Source organism: Triplophysa rosa, linkage group LG5, assembly GCF_024868665.1.
Source record: "Triplophysa rosa linkage group LG5, Trosa_1v2, whole genome shotgun sequence".
Taxonomy (NCBI): domain Eukaryota; kingdom Metazoa; phylum Chordata; class Actinopteri; order Cypriniformes; family Nemacheilidae; genus Triplophysa; species Triplophysa rosa.
Genome location: NC_079894.1, coordinates 20,449,353 through 20,470,052, shown reverse-complemented (window position 1 = coordinate 20,470,052; position 20,700 = coordinate 20,449,353). Strand labels below are relative to the sequence as shown.

General features: G+C 41.6%; 1 protein-coding gene across 2 annotated transcripts; it reads right to left on the bottom strand.

The window, feature by feature from the left end:
- Nucleotides 1-2,104: 2,104 nt before the first annotated feature.
- Nucleotides 2,105-20,649, bottom strand: basp1 (brain abundant, membrane attached signal protein 1). 2 transcript variants are annotated; one of them, XM_057333496.1, is made up of 2 exons: nucleotides 20,502-20,649; nucleotides 2,105-4,099 (listed from the first exon to the last, which is right to left on the bottom strand). In XM_057333496.1, exon 2 carries the CDS (start codon nucleotides 4,090-4,092, stop codon nucleotides 3,502-3,504), a length of 591 nt encoding a protein of 196 aa, XP_057189479.1. In that variant the 5' UTR covers nucleotides 4,093-4,099; nucleotides 20,502-20,649; the 3' UTR covers nucleotides 2,105-3,501. The 2 variants fall into 2 exon arrangements, with proteins under 2 accessions (XP_057189479.1, XP_057189478.1); XM_057333495.1 differs by lacking the exon at nucleotides 20,502-20,649 and adding an exon at nucleotides 4,219-4,240.
- Between the last annotated feature and the right edge of the window lie 51 nt (nucleotides 20,650-20,700).

Sequence of the window (20,700 nt, the reverse complement as noted above, 5' to 3'; positions counted from 1 at the left end):
TTTAGGTAGGTGGGGTTTAAAATGTATCCACTTGAGCCTGTTGCTAGGCAAGACCAGTATCCATGGTTACCTCCCTATCCAATCAGGTGTTAATGTTGGTGCCTGTTTCATTTATCTATATGTGTGTGTGCCGTGTTATGTGTGGCGGTTCTTTCATGTTTGTCGCTACTGTTTTATTTCCCGTTGGTTCTGATCTGTTTTTAGTTTCTGTAATATTGATTTCAGAACCAGCATGGTTACTGTGTGATTGTGAACATATAAGCAGAATGATCAGATGGAGGTCAGAAAGGAGAGTTCACAAACCACTTTATATTTAGACTTGAATTTGCAGGTTTTGATAGACAAACAGAAAATCATGTTCAGATGATCAGCGATGGTCACTTTGACATTAAAAAAATACGAACTCCTAGCTTGGAGTCAGTCAGAATTGTGGAAGCGTTAAATTTGGTGTACACTCTTAAAATAATGGTGCTTAAAAGGTTCTTCACAGCGATACCATAAAAGAACCAGTTTTGGTTCCACAAAGAACCATCTATTTCTTAGCTTTTTATAATCTGAAGAACTTTTTTCGCCACAAAGATCCTTTTTGTGAAACAGAAAGGTTCTTTATGGAACCGTGAACCGTGGCATCGTGAACAGAGTGTGTGTGAACTAAATGTTCAAAATGCTTATTTCAAAATGTAAAAGTGCAGAAAGGTTTGTGTAGAATTTTTTACAGTATAAAAGCCATTTTGTCTATGGAAAGTGCCCAGAACGTATAGATTTGTGTCCCCACTGTTATGTGTTTCTGTGTGTTCTCTCTTTCTGTCTTACAAAACGAAGTGACCGTTGCTATGGGATCGGAGGCTTAGCGACCGTTTCTAAGGCCCAAAGGCAGTCATACACTTATCCAGTCGACCCTGAGAGATAGAGAACAAGAGCAGATCTGACATCTGATAAACAAACAACCTTGTATTCAGATACAGTTCTACAAAATCCTTAAATAATGTTTCATTAAATCGTCTGTTTATTTACTCAAATCAAAACCAAAGCTTAAGAGACAGGCACAGATGAACTAAGGATATAATATGACATGGATAGCAAGGTATATATTTTTTTTTTGAAAAAGTATGATAACAAATATTATTCAAGAACAAACTGCCTGACTGCGCTGCTCTCCTCCACATTTGAAAGACAACAATAGGTTTAATAAGTTAAACTCTCCCAGCTCAGTTTGTAAAAACAAGATAAAATCATGTTTACAGTATAGAAGTCTATGAGACACGGTACTTATTAATAGACCTTAATTTGTTTGAACCCAAAATAGTCCTTTAAAATATCAAGATGTCTGCTCTAGAAGAACAAATTAAAGAGAGATTCTCTCCTTTAAATCTGTTTAACACTCCACTCTGCAAACAGAAATCTGTGGCCATCTGATCTGTGCTAACTAAAGGCGTCTTTACACTCCAGTGTTCAGAAGACTCTGACAGGGATCTGTGCGCTCTTACATTAATTCTGTGTAAAGATGCAGTGCCACATACAGTAGGCATACTAAAATATGCAGGACCTAAAGTACAATGGATCTGATGTGGCTTTGGTTTAGTACGAATGAAATGTAAAATGAAATGACAAAGTATCAAACCTTGTGGTCTCTGCAAACATCTAGATCTTTGTCATGTGACTTAGAGGACTATTAGAAGGCACCGTGTATGAAATTTAGCAGCATCTAGCGGTGAGATTGTGAATTGCAACCAACGGCTCACTCCACCCCTCCCCATGCCTTTTGTAGCACTATGGTCGCTGCACAGGACTAAGATTTCGTCACATTTTCACTTCTTTTCCAAAGGAAAAAAATTGCTCTGTTGAGCAGTTTGTCCGTTTAGGGCTAATGCAGAAACAACATGGCGAATGTAAGGACACCCGCGCTGTATGTAGATAGAAATAGCTCAAAGGAAGAAAAACGTAACGCTTCATTATATAAGGTCTTTATACCCCTCTGAAGACATACTTATGTATATTATATTGCATTTCCGTCAGTAGATCATCCAAAATTACACACTGAACCTTTAAATAGGTGTTAAAAACTGAAGTTTATCTGTAAGAACAAAAAAATGAAGACGTGAAATGATTTTCAATCTGTGGTTCTTTCTTTTTATTAATGTTGCTCCATGTATACAAGTACATATATCTGGATTCATCCATTTCATGTTTTTTATTTTAACAGGGAGTTTTGGAAAGAAAAGGAATGATAGTGAAAGAAACAGATAGAAATAGAAAGAGGGAGGTCATGTCTGTTAATTCAAATGAAATATCACCTGTAGCAACATTTATCTTCACAGCAACCAAAAATACACAACAATAGGGCCAACCACTGACATGCAAAACACACACATTATCACACAACACACAGCACTCGCATTGTTTCAGTATTTGGAGAGAATGATGTGTGTGTGTAAGAAGTGTGTCCTGTTCGGTGAGTTCGGAGGTCTGGGGTCTCTCTCTTTATCTCTCTCTCTCTGAAATCATGACAACTGCTGCTTTCAAAGTACAGAAAGACCAGAACTCCAATAACACACACACACACACACACACACACACACACACACACACACACACACGCAAACACTTACAGGTGCTCAAATTGTGCATCACTTCATAAACACCGCAAACACTCATTTTATACTTTGTGCCATACTGTCTCCACACACACTGTCACACCTTTAACATGGTTAAACATATTAATACTTCTAACATTCAACAATACTGTATTTGTGTGTGTATGTGTGTGTGATGCATTGTGCTGTACAATGACTTTCCACTGATACAGGAGAAAGAGCGAGAGAGAGAGAGAGAGAGAGAGAGAGAGAGAGAGAGAGAGAGAGAGAGAGAGAGAGAGAGAGAGAGAGAGAGAGAGAGAGAGAGAGAGAGAGAGAGAGAGAGAGAGAGAGAGAGAGAGAGAGAGAAAGAAACTTAGGTGAGAAGCAAAGACACAATGCCAATCACAAACTAGAAAGCAGCAAACAGGAACGATGAAATGTGTATCAGGGAGGCTGGACTACTAATACCACACACGCACGCACACACGCACACATACAGTATATATTAACCCCACCCACTGCCATTACATCACACTCAAATGAAGGGAGGTAACGGCGGCAATGAAGGGATTCATGTTTTTTGTTCCACCCCCTCATTAAATAGAGGTGGAAGAAAGGTACGAAGAGAGAGGTATAGAGAAAGAGAGAGAAAGAGTTGGGGGGCTGGTGGTTTGTATCAAAGTTCAATTTAAAAGATAATATCATTAACATCACTTGTCGGTCTTATCATCATCATCATGATCATGTCCATCACCAAAACGATGATCAAAGTTCAGCCTGTTAAAATCATTACCGTTACTGTTACTATTATCATTATTAATATTATAATCACTGACGTCGTTTAAACTGGGCGGGCTAGTTTTATTATTTCAATTTGATCTTGCTTGCATTTTGTCATTAATCTTGCCGTTCACTGTTCCTTCTGTTAATCTTGCACAGCCACTGCTTGCTCCTTATTAGGGGCGGGGCTGGTCTCCTTGGTGATTGGCTCTGCAGGGGTGGATTCTTTAGCGGGCGGAGCCTCAGTCTTTTTAGACTCAGTGTCAGCCTTGCTCTCCGTCACTGTAGCTACAGGGGGGGCGGGATCTTTAGCAGGAAGGGCAGCCTCTTTCGCTGGCTCCTTCTCATTTGCCGGGGTGGATTTTTCCTCAGCTTTGGCTGGAGGGGCATCAGGACTCTTGGCGGGTTCCGCTTTGCCAGCCTCGGCGGTCTTGGATTCAGAGGCTTTAGGAGCACTAGCATTAGCGTTAGCTGCAGGCTCATCCTTTTTCGCAGGGGCGGAACCTTTCTCCTCCTCCTTGGGCGCAGTGGAATTGCTCTCAGCACCAGGCGTGGCTTCTTTGACGGCTGCCGCCGTGTCATTGGTGGTCTCCGTGGTAGCGGTAGCCTCCTCCTTGTTCTCTTTTTGAGCTTCACCCTCCTCCGCCGACGCTCCCTCCGTCTTTGCGTCCTTCTCCTTTGCCTTCTCGTCGTTCACATTGTATCCCTTCTTCTTTTTGCTTAGCTTCCCTCCCATTTTACCTCTGAAAGAGAGTAAGAAAACAATCAATGACCAGAGAAACAGATCGAGAGGTCTTTTTCTACAGTAAGGTCTATACAGTAAAAGTGCTTTCATCTCGATGTGCTTTGATGTGAATTCTACCTCATCTATGCTCTTGTTATATGTGACCCTGGACCACAAAACCACTGATTGGATCGTTGAAAGTTGGGCGTTGCCAAAAAAATGGGAGCATCAGTCATTGCAGCCCTCGCACCATTCCTAGTGACCAGAAGTGAGAGAGGTCGTTTCGAGGGGGGGAGTTTAACATTTTTGATTAAAGATTAAAAGTGCAAATGAATAACAAAAATATAATGATGTGCACGGATTAATAATTTATAATAAATACTGTACAACTGTGTAAAACAATTACAATTAGTATTTTTAATTTCATGCCGACTTTAAAGGTGATTTTCTCAATATTTAGATTTTTATCTCATTTTTCAGATTCCATATTCCAGAAAAAAACTGAATTAGATCTTTTAAACATCTCGAATATTTCGCATAGGCAGCAATGAGAGAGCAAATGGTGAAATGTAAATTCTTACATTATTGACCCACCATCATGTCAATCCAAACCTGTATGAATTTCTTTCTTTCTTCTGCAGAACACAAAAGATGTTTTGAGGAACATTGTTAACCAAACAACATTAGCTCCCATGGACTTCCACTGTATAGACACAAAGCCACTGATACATTTCTCAAAATATCTTTTTTTAAGAGTCATATACAGGTTTTGAACCACATGAGGGTCAAAATTGATTGACTTTTCTTTATAAATTTAGGATATGATTCCATGTTTTATTCCACCCCATTCAAAAAAAGAAAGAGAAAAAAATCTGGTCTGGTTGTTTAAATCAAAATTCAATGATGATTTAATCGGATTCATCAGATCAGAGGCTCTCAAAAACTGGCCACAGATTTGCAAAACCACCAGATTTGAATGAGAAATCAACATAATTGTCAACAACAACATTTGTCTCATGTGTTTCTCTGAAATTAGCTGTAAGAACAAAAACAGATAAGACAAATTGATACATAACTGGGAAATCCATGAAGTCTCCTGAGCCATGAAAGAGCAACCAGAGCGATAACAGTATTCCTCAGGGATTATTAGTGGAAGTGCTGCATGTCAAATGCAACTTGTCATGCATGATTAAAATGACATGCTAAAACATCAAATGTATTTCATGCTTTGAATAAGTACAGATGAAATCATATGCATCTCTGCACACAGGCCAGTTTAATAATTTAAGAAAGCAGACAAAATTTAATAAACCTGCAGTATCTAATCTGGGTTTATTCTCTCTATACAGCAGAGAGGTAAAAACGCTCAGCAATCAAAACTCAATTTCTATGACAAAGTCGATCAAACTTCTATCATATCACACATCAAAACTATACATCATTAATCTGTAACCAGACTCTGTTGCTGATGCGTAGCCAGATAGATCTGGGGAGGGAGGGTTACAGAGGATAGCATCTCTGTGCCGCACACAGTAACTACCTGCAATTCAGAACCGCAGTTACCAAGCAACCCCGGTGGTCATGTGACCCATTCCAGAGAAGGAGCAGTGCAAACTCTCTGTTTCTCTCTCCATTCTCCCTGTTGGCTGCTTTAGCGTTCCTGAGCTCAGCAACCAGCTGTGTAATGACACACTTGCAAAGATGCGCAGACAGAACGGTATTCATGTGAAGGAAATGTGTGACTTGACAGTTTCTTACGTATGACAATGGAAACGGTTTCTTTGCTGTGTGTCTGTAAGAGAACAATAGACACTATCTGTCCCGTCTCCTCTGATTCAAGCAGACAGCAGCACGCTGTTTCAGCGTTAAACAATACGTTGCAGTGTGTGCATGTGTGTGTGTGTGTGTAAAGTGGGGTATAAATTCACTTGTTTTATGAAACCTGCTGATTGATAGTAAATATGATCCTGAAATGGCTTGTAAACTGTCCGTGCAGAGAGTTTGTGTGAGTTCATAATATTTGAAAACCCATCAGCAATTTCAGAATAAAAGAAAAGTAAAAAAAGAATAAGATTAAATAATAAAATACATGTTGAATCCAGACTAGGCCCCAGAACAGAGCTGCATGGTGGAGACTATAGGGCCTGAGATAGAGCTGCATCATATGTATGTATCTGTAATGTAAGTTATTGCTATAAAAATGTGTATGCTACTGAATCCCAAATTGCTTACATAACTTTAACATACACACATTCACATTGGGTGTAGCAGGGGGGTGAAGAACTGGAGCAGAAAATCTGACCCAATCGCTATGCTGTAAATCATGCTGAGAACACCAATTCATGGCATTTCATATTCAAATACCTTAAACTACAACAGATACATATCACCTTATCATTTTCTCATATTAGTTCCGCTCCTAATTCATTGTTTATTTGTAGGTCGAAGAGATATTTAAAGCAACAAATGGCACACCAATGGACCCCAACATCATATGTGCATGTAGGATAACAAAACAAGCCTCTCATAGCTCCACGTCAGCAGGGGGCAGCGTGGCAGGTCATAGCATAGACATATACAGTATATATACTGTATATATATAACTAGACGCAGCATTGTCCGCTGGATCGTACGGCAACGCCGCCGCCATATTGGTGAGGGCAAAAGCCGACTACGAAGACATACAAGTGAATGGTGGAGCTGCAGTTATCTGGATAAAAACACAACATCGTTTTCATTTCTCAACTAATTTCAATACTTTTCTATTAACGTGGAGTACAGAAACGTTTTGGCTCCAGTTAAAGATGGTTAAACTTGAAAATGTATTTATTGTCATACAGAACTGTTAAAACTTGTCAAGCAGTTGTTTAGGCTTAATAATTGTGTACACATCGCTAATGTGAAATAATTTAAAGCAGATTAAATACACATGATCAGAACACAGCTCATTCACTTTAAAATCATGGGAAAAATCAAAACAATTAGCCTTTACTATATGACTATATACTGCTATTTCATACTAATAATGCACGGCACTGTTATTGTTTTACATCATGTTTTACTGCCGTAACGGTTTTAACGGATAAATAAAAGAACATCTTTTATCTTTTTATCGTCTAAAATTACTACAGAAAAAGCCATTTCCACAGTGAAAACCATTCGTTTTTATATAACACGTAAATTAAACATTACCTTGGGTGTTTTGTTCGATGATTCAAATAAAATCTCAGAAACAATCTCTAGGCTGCATGTCTGTTTTATTCTCGACTACTCCAACGTGGTTATTTATTCTGTTGCTTGTCTTGTCTACAACATCACTGAACATGGTCATCTAGTGGATTCTCACGAATAACAGACACAAATAATGGATTTCACATTTCCTTATGACAACCATTAATTTTAAAGTAGTTATAATCGAGACATGAAGCAACTAGAGACATGGTAAAATTGTACTCTATAAGTATATCGTAAACTATTGAAATATGTTAAGAAATGTAAACGTGATTGTGCTCTCCCATTGGGTTCAGTGGGCTTTTAGTGCACTGTTGCCGTCACCAATATGGCGGCGCTATTGACGTATCGCAGCAGCGGAGCAAAGCAGCCAATGCGGTGTCTAGTTATATATATATATATGTCTATGGGTCATAGAGCATGACACGCACTAATAACTCTAGACCTGTTCTTAAACAAAACACACCTACACGCGCGTACACACACAAGCTCATAACCCTAGAGATGTCCTCAAACAAAACACAGACTAGCACATTGTTGCTCCGGTCTCTTTGCAAATAGGAGATCAAGCTAATGAATAACTTCACAGTGCAGATACTGAAACTGGAGCTCTTGTTCTTTGTTTGACTGGCTGAATGATTTGATGAATAAATATTATTATTAAACCTTAACCAGGTTAACCATGTCCCGTTGACGTTTGAATCTCTTTTACGAGAGAGAACGGGCCAAAGAAAGCAGAAACGTACATAATACAACATAAATGCAAATACAAGTCATATAAGTATTATATTGTATAATCGTATTATATTGTATTGTCATTGTGTTGAATGTCTGTACTAGAAGCTTCCAACACCAAAGAAAATTCCTTGTGTGTGCAAGCACACTTGGCAATAAAGCTCTTCTGATTCTCTGATTCTGATTCTGATTCTGATATAAACATAACACACATGCAGGTAAATAAAAAGAACACCTATGTGGACAATAATCATTCTTTGGATTGAAGGACCATTTTTAAATCACTAAAGGCAGGTTACAACAAGAACATGTACTTAAAAGTACAAAAGAAAACGATAATCAGGTAGCCCTCCGAATATGGCCTCATAAATAAATATATTATACACCAAGTGTATGTGTATAGAATGGGAGAAACAACCAACTTTACGATAAAATGATTATTTGTGAAAATGAGTCACATGGTGATTATTGTGATTGTGTTTGTTTGATTGATTATTCTTGTTCATGTTCACACAGATCATTTGAAAAAAAGCTGAAGAACAGGTGTGCTTCAATATAATGTCTGAAATATTCCACTTAAGGTTTTGTTGTTTCATTTCTAAAGTCTAAAATAAAAGTATCATTAAAAATCACATTTAAAATTTAACAGTATGCCGTTAATAATAATAAACTACTGTCTGTTTATTAATGGTATTGTTAATGTTTGTCAATTCTGAGTTTAATGAGGCCCCAGTTGAGTTTTGTTTTAAATATATACAGTTAAGTAAATGAGGAATCTGTTTATTATTGAGTCTAAGATATGAAATAAATCTAAGGTGACAAGAAAATTCCTTGATATTGTAATGCTACATAATATTGTGGTTTGTTTTGGAGAAAATATCAGGACGTTGAGCGAATGTATCTCAAAGACATCCACTTTCTTGTGTCTTTTCTATGAAGGTAAATTAGTGCCATAAAGATTTGCATGCGCAGGATAACGTTTGTAAAAGCGTACGTGACATTGCAAGTGTAAAATAAATTTGCATTCACGAAAAAGTTTTGTAAAGGTGTAAATCAAGCTGCAAGCGAAAGAAAACAAGTTTTGCAGCATTGTGTCATTTTTCGTAAGCGTAATTCATGTGTTGTGAAACAGCAACTTCATATTACGTCAAATAACTATGATCTGTATTCTTCTGACCTCCGTTTTTTCCACGCTTACACTTTTGACACGTTTTTTGCGCTGAAATACGGCCAAAAGCATTGCGAGTCTGTAAACAGAGGTGTGCGTGCAAACACAATGGTGTTATGAACTGTAAAACGGATTCATCGATCAGAACCTGTTTTTGTGTGTTTAAAATAAATCTGTTGCAAACGTCTTGCCTACGCAGGCGAAAACTGTTTCTTGCAGTAAACCGATGTGTACGGTTCCGTCTCGCGCTTACACTTTTGGCACGATTCTCTCACTAATTTGAGTTTGCAAGTGAAGGGGGAGGCGGGGCTACCTTCTTGTGACCAATCAAATGAGGTTCCTGATGACTCTTATCTGATTGGTTCAATAACGCGCCAGTCAAGCAGACATCAGACACTTTAATGCATGCACCCAGACGATCATAGATATCTAATACTTAATATATACAATTCTTTAATCATTTAGCTGATTGACATGTGTTGATACTGAATTCTTAGCTGGTGTCTTGGAAAGAAAATCTTGTTTAAAATGTATTGAATTATCAGTGCTATAAATTCTATACATCATGTAAATCTGCTTAAACCATGAACTATAATTATACAATCTACAATTAAAACAGTTAATACCAAGTTTCTAGGTCTCGCGTTTATGCAGTGCTTCTTCCCAACAATACCAGAAGCCATAATTTACTGCAAATGGCTGAGATTTGGGTGACTCAAGTTCTCAACACGTTTTTATATATTTAAACTATTTATGCAGGAAATTTATAAAATGTGCATAGCTAATATGCATAGTATGTTAAATCCTGGGAAAACGTCTTGGTTACGGATGTAACCTCGGTTCCCTGATGGAGGGAACGAGACGTTGTGTCGAACCGACAGAATGGGGTTTGTCTTGAGAACCTATCATCTTCTGAGTATTTAGAAAAGGCCAATGAAAATTGGCGAATGAAATTTGCATGCCGGGCTCCTCCCCGGATGTCCGGGTATAAGAGGGAAGCCGGCGTGCTCATTCATTCACCTTTGGTCTGAGGAGCCTAAAGCATCCTCCCCCGACCGCTGGGGTGGGCGGCCAGTGTTGTGGCATGAGGGACACAACGTCTCGTTCCCTCCATCAGGGAACCGAGGTTACATCCGTAACCAAGACGTTCCCTTTCTGTCGGTCTCTCGACGTTGTGTCGAACCGACAGAATGGGGTTCCTATGGAAACGCCACAGCACTGAGCCGCGTCACAATCTCTGCGGAGCGACGTTGACTGGCCTGGGCGAGTCAGACGAACACGCTAGCGCAAAATTATGACCTTCCAGTGGAGAGGAAGGGGGACCCAGAGCTTTCCACAAAAAGTTGGGAAGCCCCCTAACGCCGGCCGTCACGGGCGGAGGCCTGATTCTCTAAATGGCGAGAAGCCGCCCGGCACCGTACGGGCCACTGGGTAAGCATTATTCCCCCCTGGGGGGGAAAAACGCTGCAGAGGCCACTACCTACCGTAGGGAGGAATTAGTGGAGACACCACATGGTCTCACCATCAGGGGAGAACTCATGGGAGGAATGTGCGGACTGCAGGAGTTAACCGCAAGGTGGGAGTCCACCTGGGGAGGTCATGGGTTGCCAAGGTGGGAACCATTCATGAGGATACATCAGACGGAACAGCCCACGGAGGGGGGGTTACCACGTCTGGAGCACTAGGTCCGGTTAGAGCTATGTGGGAGATAACTCAACTGTTCCCCGGCCTAAGGGGCAGGGCTGCTCTGCCCAGCCTGTCCCCTGGAAGGGTGCTTAGTGATGGATGGAATGCCTGTTCTTTACCCGAGGGGAAAGAAGTGAGGCGGGATCGCCACTGCTCCCCCCGAGGGGGAAGGGCTTCGCGCAGGCGTATGCCCTACCGGCTGCGGTCCCACACCTTGCCAGGATGCGGGCTGACACCGGTCTCGGCGTAGGTATTAGAACCTCACGGAGTTGTTAGGCATAGCCCAACCCGCAGCTCCGCAGATGTCTGCCAGAGAGGCGCCCTGAGCCAGCCACGAGGGGTGTGCCTCACCCCCAACGGGAGGAAAAAGATCGGTATGCCCTAACGAGGGCATCCACGATCCAGTGCGCCAGCCTCTGTTTGGAGACAGCCCTCCTGCTGACCTCCGAAACAGACAAAGAGCTGCTCAGAGCTTCTGGGCTCTGCGTGCGGTCCAAGAGAGGCGCCGTGCGCGTACTGGACAAGCACGGATAGGTTGGGTCTTCCTCCCCGGTGGGGAGCGCCTGCAGGTTCACCACCTGGTCTCTCGGGAGAGTGGTGGGAACCTTGGGCACGTAGCCGGGGCGGGGTCTCAAGATAACGTGAGAATCCCGGCCCCGAGTTCTAGGCAATCTGGGACACGGAGGGTGCTTGTAGATCCCCTACCCTCTTGGAGGTGAGCGCATGCGGAACACCGTCTTTATCAAGACTGAGAAAGAGCGGAACCCCGAAGGTTCGAAGGGGGCGGGCCTCTTGAGGCCCGCCACCTAGGTCGCAAGAGGGTACGGAGCGCGGAAAGGTGGTCACCCTCTCCGCCCCTTAGAAACCTAATGACCAGGCTGCTGTCCCAGAGGCTACCCAGCACTTGGGTCATGATGAGCGGCCGTAGCGGCTACATACATTCCCAGTGTGGAGGGGGAGAGGTTACTCCCCGCTCTCTTGAGGACGGGACAGCTCGTACCCGACCGAGCAACTCCGCGGGTCTTCTCGCCGAGAAGAGCACCAGGACGAGAAGAGGCGCCACCTATGGGCGTATAGCCGCCCAGTGGCCGAAGCCCTAGCCTGAGTGACGTCCCAACGGACGGGGGTGGGTCACTCAGGATCTCCTCGTCCCGTCCAGACATGGAGACCAGGTTTTGCCTGGGATGCCGTAACGTGCCCCTTCCCCTGGGGAAGCTGTCCGCCAGGGGGAGCGGCCAGGGGGGAGTTGTTGTCAGAGCCTCAGCTCGAGAACCAAGTCCTGGTTAGGCGAAGGGGCGTAACTAGTACCACTTGATGCTCCTCTTCCTGGCCTTGCACAGGCCTGTGCAATGAGGCTCACTGGGGGGAAGCGTACTTCCGCTTGTCCCGCGGCCAGCTGTGCGCAAGGGCATCCGTGCCGGGGTACCTCGGACAGGGAGTACCAAAGCGGACAATGGGGAGTTCGGGAGGCAACAGGACCACCTGTGCCTGGCCAAACTGCCCCCAAATGAGCCGGCTGCGCGGGGAGGGAGTCGCCACTCTCCGCAAGGGTCAACTGACGAGAGAGCACATCGGCTGTCTGGTTCAGGACGCCTGGGATGTGTGTGGCTCGCAGGGAGCTGATCACCTGCTGACTCCAGAGGAGGAGGCGTCGGGCGAGTCATGTTAGCTGCTGTGAGTGAAGAATACGCCACAGCAGCTGTGCTGTCCGACCGGACCAGCACGGCTTCCCTGCACGAGAGGAAGTCCTCAATGCAAGTAGCACAACCCACAACTCTAGGCAGTTGAATGCCAACGCAGGCGGGGGCCCGTCCACAACGTCTGCCCCAGCGTACTGGAAGCAGGCATTGTGTCCGTCCCCCTCCTCGATGAGTGTGTTGCACCCATGAGAACAGCGGGACAAGCCACGCTGGAGAAATTTGCTCTTTTAGAAAAGGAAATTTGCTCGAACACCTCCGGAACTGCCGAGACGCCCAGGGGAGAGTCACTGCAGGAAGGGACCGTCCGCTGTCCACGTCTAGATTCCAGCGAAAAAGATCATCCAGATCGTAGAGAAGCTCACCAGATGCGTAGGCTCTGAAGAACAAAAGGTGAATGAATGAGCACGCCGGCTTCCCTCTTATACCCGGACATCGGGGAGGAGCCCGGCATGCAAATTTCATTCGCCAATTTTCATTGGCCTTTTCTAAATACTCAGAAGATGATAGGTTCTCAAGACAAACCCCATTCTGTCGGTTCGACACAACGTCGAGAGACCGACAGAAAGGGAACCTAAACTCCAATAAGTCTTAATCAATTGGTTGTGGACTAAGCAGGTGGGACAGTCGCAAATGAAGCCTATCCAATACAGCATCCATCAACAAATCCTTAAGAGACAATTAAAAGTACAGTGTAAATTCTCATACATTTGGAATTAACAGTTTTAATTATAGATTGTAGCATCAGTTCAATGGTTTAAGCACATTTTCATGATGTACAGAATTTCTATCCTTATGAAATTAACCATGTTTTGTAGTAGCAACCATGGTGTTAGGATTACCATTGGCAAACCCAGTTTTACTGTGGTTAAACAATTGTTTTTTAATTTTCGTAAGGGTATATAGTAGCAATTCAACACATGTCAGTCAGGTTAATGTTTAAAGAATCGTGTACAAATGAGATATCTATGATCGTCTGGGTGCATGCATTAAAGTGTCTGCTTGACTGGCGCGTTATTGAACCAACCAGATAAGAGAAAACGATGATTCATCAGGAACCTCATTTGATTGGTCACAAGAAGGTAGCCCCGCCTCCCCCTTCACGCTTGCATTTACATTTACATTTATGCATTTGGCAGACGCTTTTATCCAAAGCGACTTATATTGCTTTATCCTATACATTTATACAGTACATGTGCAATCCCTGGGATCGAACCCACAACCTTGCGTTGTTAACGCAATGCTCTTACCACTGAGCTACAGGAAAGTTTGCAAACTCAATTTAGTGAGAGAATCGTGCCAAAAGTGTAAGCGTGAGACGGAACCGTACACATCGGGTTATTGCAAGAAACAGTTTTCGCCTGCGTAGGCAAGACGTTTGCAACAGATTTATTTTACACACACAAAGACGGGTTCTGCGCGATGAATCCGTTTTGCAGTTCATAACACCATTGTTTTTGCACACCTCTGTTTACAGACTCGCAATGCTTTTGGCCGTATTTCAGCGCAAAAAAACGTGCCAAAAGTGTAAGCGTGGAAAAAACGGAGGTCAGAAGAATACAGATCATAATTACTTGACGTAATATGAAGTTGCCGTTTCACAACACATGAATTACGCTTACGAAAAACGATACAATGCTGCAAAACTTGTTTTCTTTCGCTTGCAGCTTGATTTACACCCTTACAAAACTTTTTTGCGAATGCAAATTTATTTTACGCTTGCAATGTCACGTACGCTTTTACAAATGTTATCCTGCGCATGCAAATCTTTATGGCACGAATTTACCTTCATACTTTTCTCTTAAATAAAGGTCCAGTGTATGAAATGTAGCGGCATCTAGCGGTGAGGTCACGAATTGCAACCAACGGCTCATTCCACCCCTCACCCATCCCTTTCGAAGCACTACGGTGGCTGACACGGGACTAAGATGTCGTCCTGTTTTCGCTTCTTTGCAGAAGGAGATACCATATTTACGAAACGCGCTCTGTGCAGTTTGTCCATTTAGGGCTACTGTAGAAACAACATGGCGAATTCCATGCAAGGGGACGCGTGGTGTATGTAGATAGAAATAGCTCATTCTAAGGTAATAAAAAGGTCTTTATACACCTCTGAAGACATAGTTATGTATAGTATATTGCATTTCTATCAATAGATCCTCTAAATTACACATTGGATTGTATAATAGTCTGTCTACCACTTACATAGGTACTTACAAACTGACACAGAACCTCATTTATAGGGTTCTACACATATTCTAGATGTCATTAAAACAAAACTAGACTCAACTCACAATTTATTATTTGTCACAAATACACAAAGCAAGAATAGACTGAATAATAATTTAGTAATAATAAGAATAAATCTGTTTTTAATAAAATAGTGCAATGGAGTATGGACTACTGACTGTAACACACCAACACAGTCTCACGGGAAATGTAATTTATTGATTCCTGTTCTCTTTCCTTTTGTGTCACTCAGCAAGACTTTTTTCGTGTCACCCAGCACGACTTTCAATCTAACGTATTTTAATATGAAGTATATTTTATAGATACATATCAATGCAATCTGATGGGGATTCGTACCTGTTTTACGAAGTTGCTCATTCGTGTAAATTCCTACAATCTCATTCGTATGTTTTATTATGATTTGACTTTGGCTCTGTGATGTTGGGTTAAGGGGCAGGGTTACGGTGGGCCCTCTTAAAATGTGTGCGTTTTTAGCTAAATTAGCCTTTGCAGCTGTGATTTTAGGTTTGGGGTGGGGTAAGGTGTTGATTAGCCACCTCCTAAAATATGTACGACTTCCTTTGATATCAGATTATAAATATATAAATATATTTATACATGGTCTGTGTATTGAAAGTCGAGCTGAGTGACATGAAAAAAGGGGGAAATTTGTGTCCATGAACCCTAATCAATAGATTGAAAGTTTTGTACCTATGCCACGAACTGCCATGAGACTGGGCTGAACACACAGACTCAACTGGTCTGTTGTTTTTTTTAATATCTTGACCACAGCACTGTAATAAAGGAATCAATGTTTAATAAACAGTTACATATATTACTAATAAAAGTAATTAGAATAATTACAATTATTCTGCCAAGAAATGTAGTACAGCACATTGTCCTATATTAGCAACTAATGACAATGCAGCACTGTACAATTTGGACTTGACATTTAGTATTTTTTTAGGAGTTCACACACTCATCAATTCCTGTAGTATAATAAAGGAAAACATAACGTTTGGGATAAGGAGAGTGATGGTATGGCACAAGATTAGTCACGGTTGTAAGGTAAGCAGCTCTTTATACTCTTGAGGTACGATTGACTGGAAACGATGAACCAACTCCATTCAGAGCATTTGTTTAGAATTCCAATGAAATCACATCCGTAGAATTCCACAGATTTTCCCCTAAATTCAGTTCAGACAATGCAAAAAGATTCCATCTAAGCACAGCCACAGGTGTGCACTTATAGTCAAAAGCTTTTAACATGGCTCATTGAATCAGAATTTAGTCTGAAGTATCCTTTTTATAATAAAGCGTTTAGACAGCATCTTGTGAAACATGAAAACTTTGACCTGGTAAAACTCCTTCATCCCCCCACACACAGAGCATCTCTCCGGATGGAAATTGCTCTAATGAAAACAACAGAGAGGGAACATAAACACCACTGGCAGACCAAAACACACACACAAAGACCTTGAGATTCTTGCTTCAACAATGTAGTGACCCCACATTATTCTGATGACTGTTTAGCTGCTCACTGATGGAAAAGTGACTTTGATTGTGTGTGTGTGTGTGTGTGTGTGTGTGTGTGTGTGTGTGTGTGTGTGTGTGTGTGTGTGTGTGTGTGTGTGTGTGTGTGTGTGTGTGTGNTGTGTGTGTGTGTGTGTGTGTGTGTGTGTGTGTGTGTGTGTGTGTGTGTGTGTGTGTGTGTGTGTGTGTGTGTGTGTGTGTGTGTGTGTGTTTAATACTGTCATCGTTCCCAAAGACACCCTCGCCATTCCTCTACAGTAACACACAATCTCTTAACCTCACCCTAAGCTTTCTGATGTGTAATGACTGTGGACTTCACATGATCTCTCATTTATATAGAAGAGCCTATACAGTATCTGTAATGTTACATATCTGTAAAGCTCTTTAAAGATAAGACAGACACATAATGCTGTCTTGAATATCTGCGATTTAGCCTTAGTCTAAACATAATTCCCACATCACCAGAAAAAAAAGACACCCAAATGTACAGTGTTTAATATTTTCATTCTTGAGGGAAACTGGCTGTCCAAACAAAAGGACACAGCATTGTTCTTTAAAACAGGCCTTGGTTATATACAGTCTGGTTTGGCCTTCACTCCTCCTGCCATATCCTTTCTTAGGGCTCTAAAAGTGGATTTAGAAAAGAGCATAAATATGGTAAAAATGTCAATCTTTTTGAAATAGTACACCTTTTTCAATACACTGTATCATCCTCGTTGCTAAATAAGACTTATTTCCATTGTTTTTTAGCAAGCAGAGAGGATCAACATAAAACCAATAATCTTTTGGTTTTGACCATTGCTGTTTGTTTACTGTTGTTTTGTGTGTGATGTGTATTCTTGCTCTTAAATGACATCATTTTGTCTTTGTCTTGTGTATCCTGCCTAATGTTCCTGAACAGTGTGCATCTCTCTCCAAGGGACTATAACAGACAGGTGGGGTCAGTGGGAGTCTGGCCTTTGATTGGCTGTTGCCGTAGGAACCATAGGAGAGCTGCCATCCTGGCTCATTCTTACAGTTCCTTCAGGTTGTTGCCATGGAAACCCAGAGAGAGATTCCATGATGACACACGGAATATCAGAATCAAAAATCTAAGCCACTTATTTCCCTCAGGGATCCATTCATAATTAACACATAATCATGCACGTAAGTAATCAGACACATGTAGTTACCTTGACAAATTTGCATCTTGTTGATTCTCAACGGTTTTAAACCATCAAATGTCCTGGCCATTTGCTTAAGCAGTGAAATCCCGCTACCAAATATTCAGAAAGTCTAAAATTATGCAGTTTTGTTTAACGGTGAAATAATAAAAGGCTCAGTAGTTAAATTCTGCTGGTTCATAAACCCACCAATCACATTCCACCCAGTGCACACAGACCACAAAGCATGATGGGGCAGAATCTGACCAGTGACTGACACTAAAATTTATCAAGTTTTGCCAGCAACACTAAAGCTGCCCGGGGAAAACATCAAATAAAAGAATGCTCCACTAATCAGAAGTAGTTAACAACGGTGTGACAGAATGGGTACGTAGACTTTTTTTAAACACGCAGGACCAAAAATAAAATTGATTTTGAATGCATCTCTAATTCTGGACTGTCTCAGATGTGCCTGACTTAACTGTCCCTTTAAATGATCTTCTTCAAACACGCGCACAAACACAGCTCTGCTTGGCTGAGCTGCTTTTCTGTCAGTGGCATCCTGCCTTCTTCTTGTTTCTCTCTCTATTTCTGACAAAATGTGAATCATGATCAAAATATTCAGATCAAAAGCACCCGGTGCGCCAAATTCAGTAAGACATTTCAGAAAAATGAATATTTCAGCATTTCTGATTAGCTTTTGTGTTTCTAATGGACAGATAAGGAAACATTATTCTTCCTCAACTCACCATCTTAAACTACACAAAGTAATCTTTCCTTCTCTCTCTCTCTTTCTTTCTCTCTAACACATACTCAGTAGAACTCGCAATAGACATATATAGATATATAGATAGTTCTTCCGTCTACTGGCTTCATCTCACACAGAACAGTGATAATAGACATAACTCTATTAACATCCTTCTTAAAGCAGCTGTCTCGGGATTACGAGAGTCCTGCTTTCATGTGTTCTTATGACAATAATCTCCAGCTGGGCTTGAAATTCGGTTCAGTTCCACACGCTTACAAACACACCTGAGCATAGGAGTAATTCACTTGACTGCCATGTAGATTTTCATTTGATCAATCTTTCTTTCGGGTATGCACACAAAGGGAGTATAACTATAACATTTTATCTATAATATATCACGATATAACCATTATATAAATAATCAAACAGCTTTATTTAATAGCCCTATGAATGCTCAACATGACTAGATTTGAGTTCCCCAAAAGCGTGCTTTATAAGGGGAAGATAAGGGAGAAAATCACTTAATACTGTAAAAACAGCTACGCAAATTTACTCCGCTGACAATTTCTGTTGGATATTTCATTGGCTATTTATTGTAATGCAATAACGTTTTTAACTTTTTTTGCAAAGAACTAATTATTTGCCATATCTTTGGTAAACTAAACTAAAGATTAAACTTCCTGGTCAGTTTTATGCAACAGTATCTTCAAGCGCTTGACACAGACATCTGTTTGTCTTTTGTTTGAAAAAATACCCAAATGACCAAATGAATATACTACGTCATAGCTCTTACAAGACTGTCGTCTTAATGGTCACCTCAGAAATTTCAGCGCTCAGTTTTTAGATGGTTTGGTCTGATGTTTCCTGGTTGAAGCGCGTGACTCATTTAAGCGGTTTAATGTGTCAAATCAATGTGTCACCTGCACCTTTTCTAAAACTGGCACACAATCAGCTCCTATTCGAATAAAAAGCGAAATATCAGACTGATTTCAGCAGAAATTGTGAGAAAGAAGCAATGTTCTTGCGCCCCTACAGGAATTCACGACGGGTGTGAACGTGCGCTCGTTTTTTCCTCACTGGAAGACCGGAAGGCGAGCGCGCGGTCACTCGGTTCATTGTCTGCGGCAACGCCGTAAAACGTAAATGGAACAAATTATTCTTCATAAAAATGGAAAATTATCTACTCCTGTACTCCAATTATATATATATTTACATAAAATACATCGCATTAGAATGCCAATGTGCCAGAGAGATACAGGGGGTAAAAAGCATCTGTTGTCCATCCACACCCTACGCGCAATGCGCATGTGCTCCGCAGAGACAAAGGATCAGACAATTACGAATGTACATCGAGATAATAAATGAATGAACAATAACCATGATCAAAAACTACACATTAATACAATTAGGTATAAAATCAATTGATTCCATTTCACCTAACATTGGTGGGGGTTTAACAGGTTTAACAGGAAATACAGGTGCTATTGTGCATGTTGGTATTACAGTGTCGTTAAAAATCGGGACGTAACTGTAAAACTTAATCATAAATTTTTACCATCTGTATAATATTCATCAATAAGTATCTGTTCTGTAGTATCTGCGAGTGTGTATGTGCGCGTGTGTGGGTGGATGAGAGTGCGCGCACGCGTGTGCACCAGTTAAATGTAGCGCTGCAAAATGTGCTCCAGCACTACTCTCTAACAAAAGAGGATGCAATCCGCGTCTCTGTCTACAGAAATTCCTCGTTTGACTCTTTATTCATAACATAACAGCACCCAATATAAAACAATGAGTTTAAAGGTAAAATCCAGTAACTTATTAATTTGCGCATCAGAAAGCACATTTTCACTAATCCTTCTGTTTCCTAAATAGTTTGTGAGGCTTTTTTGTTGCACATTGGAATTAATTCATTCCGTGTTGAAAAGGCGACTGATGCGCGCTCATAGACAGCGTTTGTCTGGCTGCACACGCCCCTCTCCACTCTCAGATCAGCCGCGTGAATTCCCTGGCTGACTTGAACCTTTTTGCTCCCCTCCAGAAATAAAGAAGCCCAAAAACACATTTCCTCTTATTCACGCTTGCAGACGTACTAAATTGTGTACTTAGTTTGAATAAACCCCCGGTTTGTCACCGTGCGCTTTGAATCTCCAAATAGAGATGGTGTACCAAGCTGATCTTATTGATCATAGACACTCCAACTAGAATAAAATTGCGAATAAAAAACAAAATCTACTGAAAAAGTGAAAGACTCTTACCGTCGGCGGTGGCCTTTCCTGTCGCTCGTTAAACAAGCGTCTGCTGTGTTTTTCCAGTGATTTTTGTCTGTGCGCGCTGAATCGGTGGGTTTATATGGACTGCTCGGTGCGTGTCTCGCACTGCATTTCTCGCGCGCACTCTCGTATTCGGTTTGGGGGCGGGGGGCGCGCGACGAGCTTCGAGACACGGTAGCGCGCC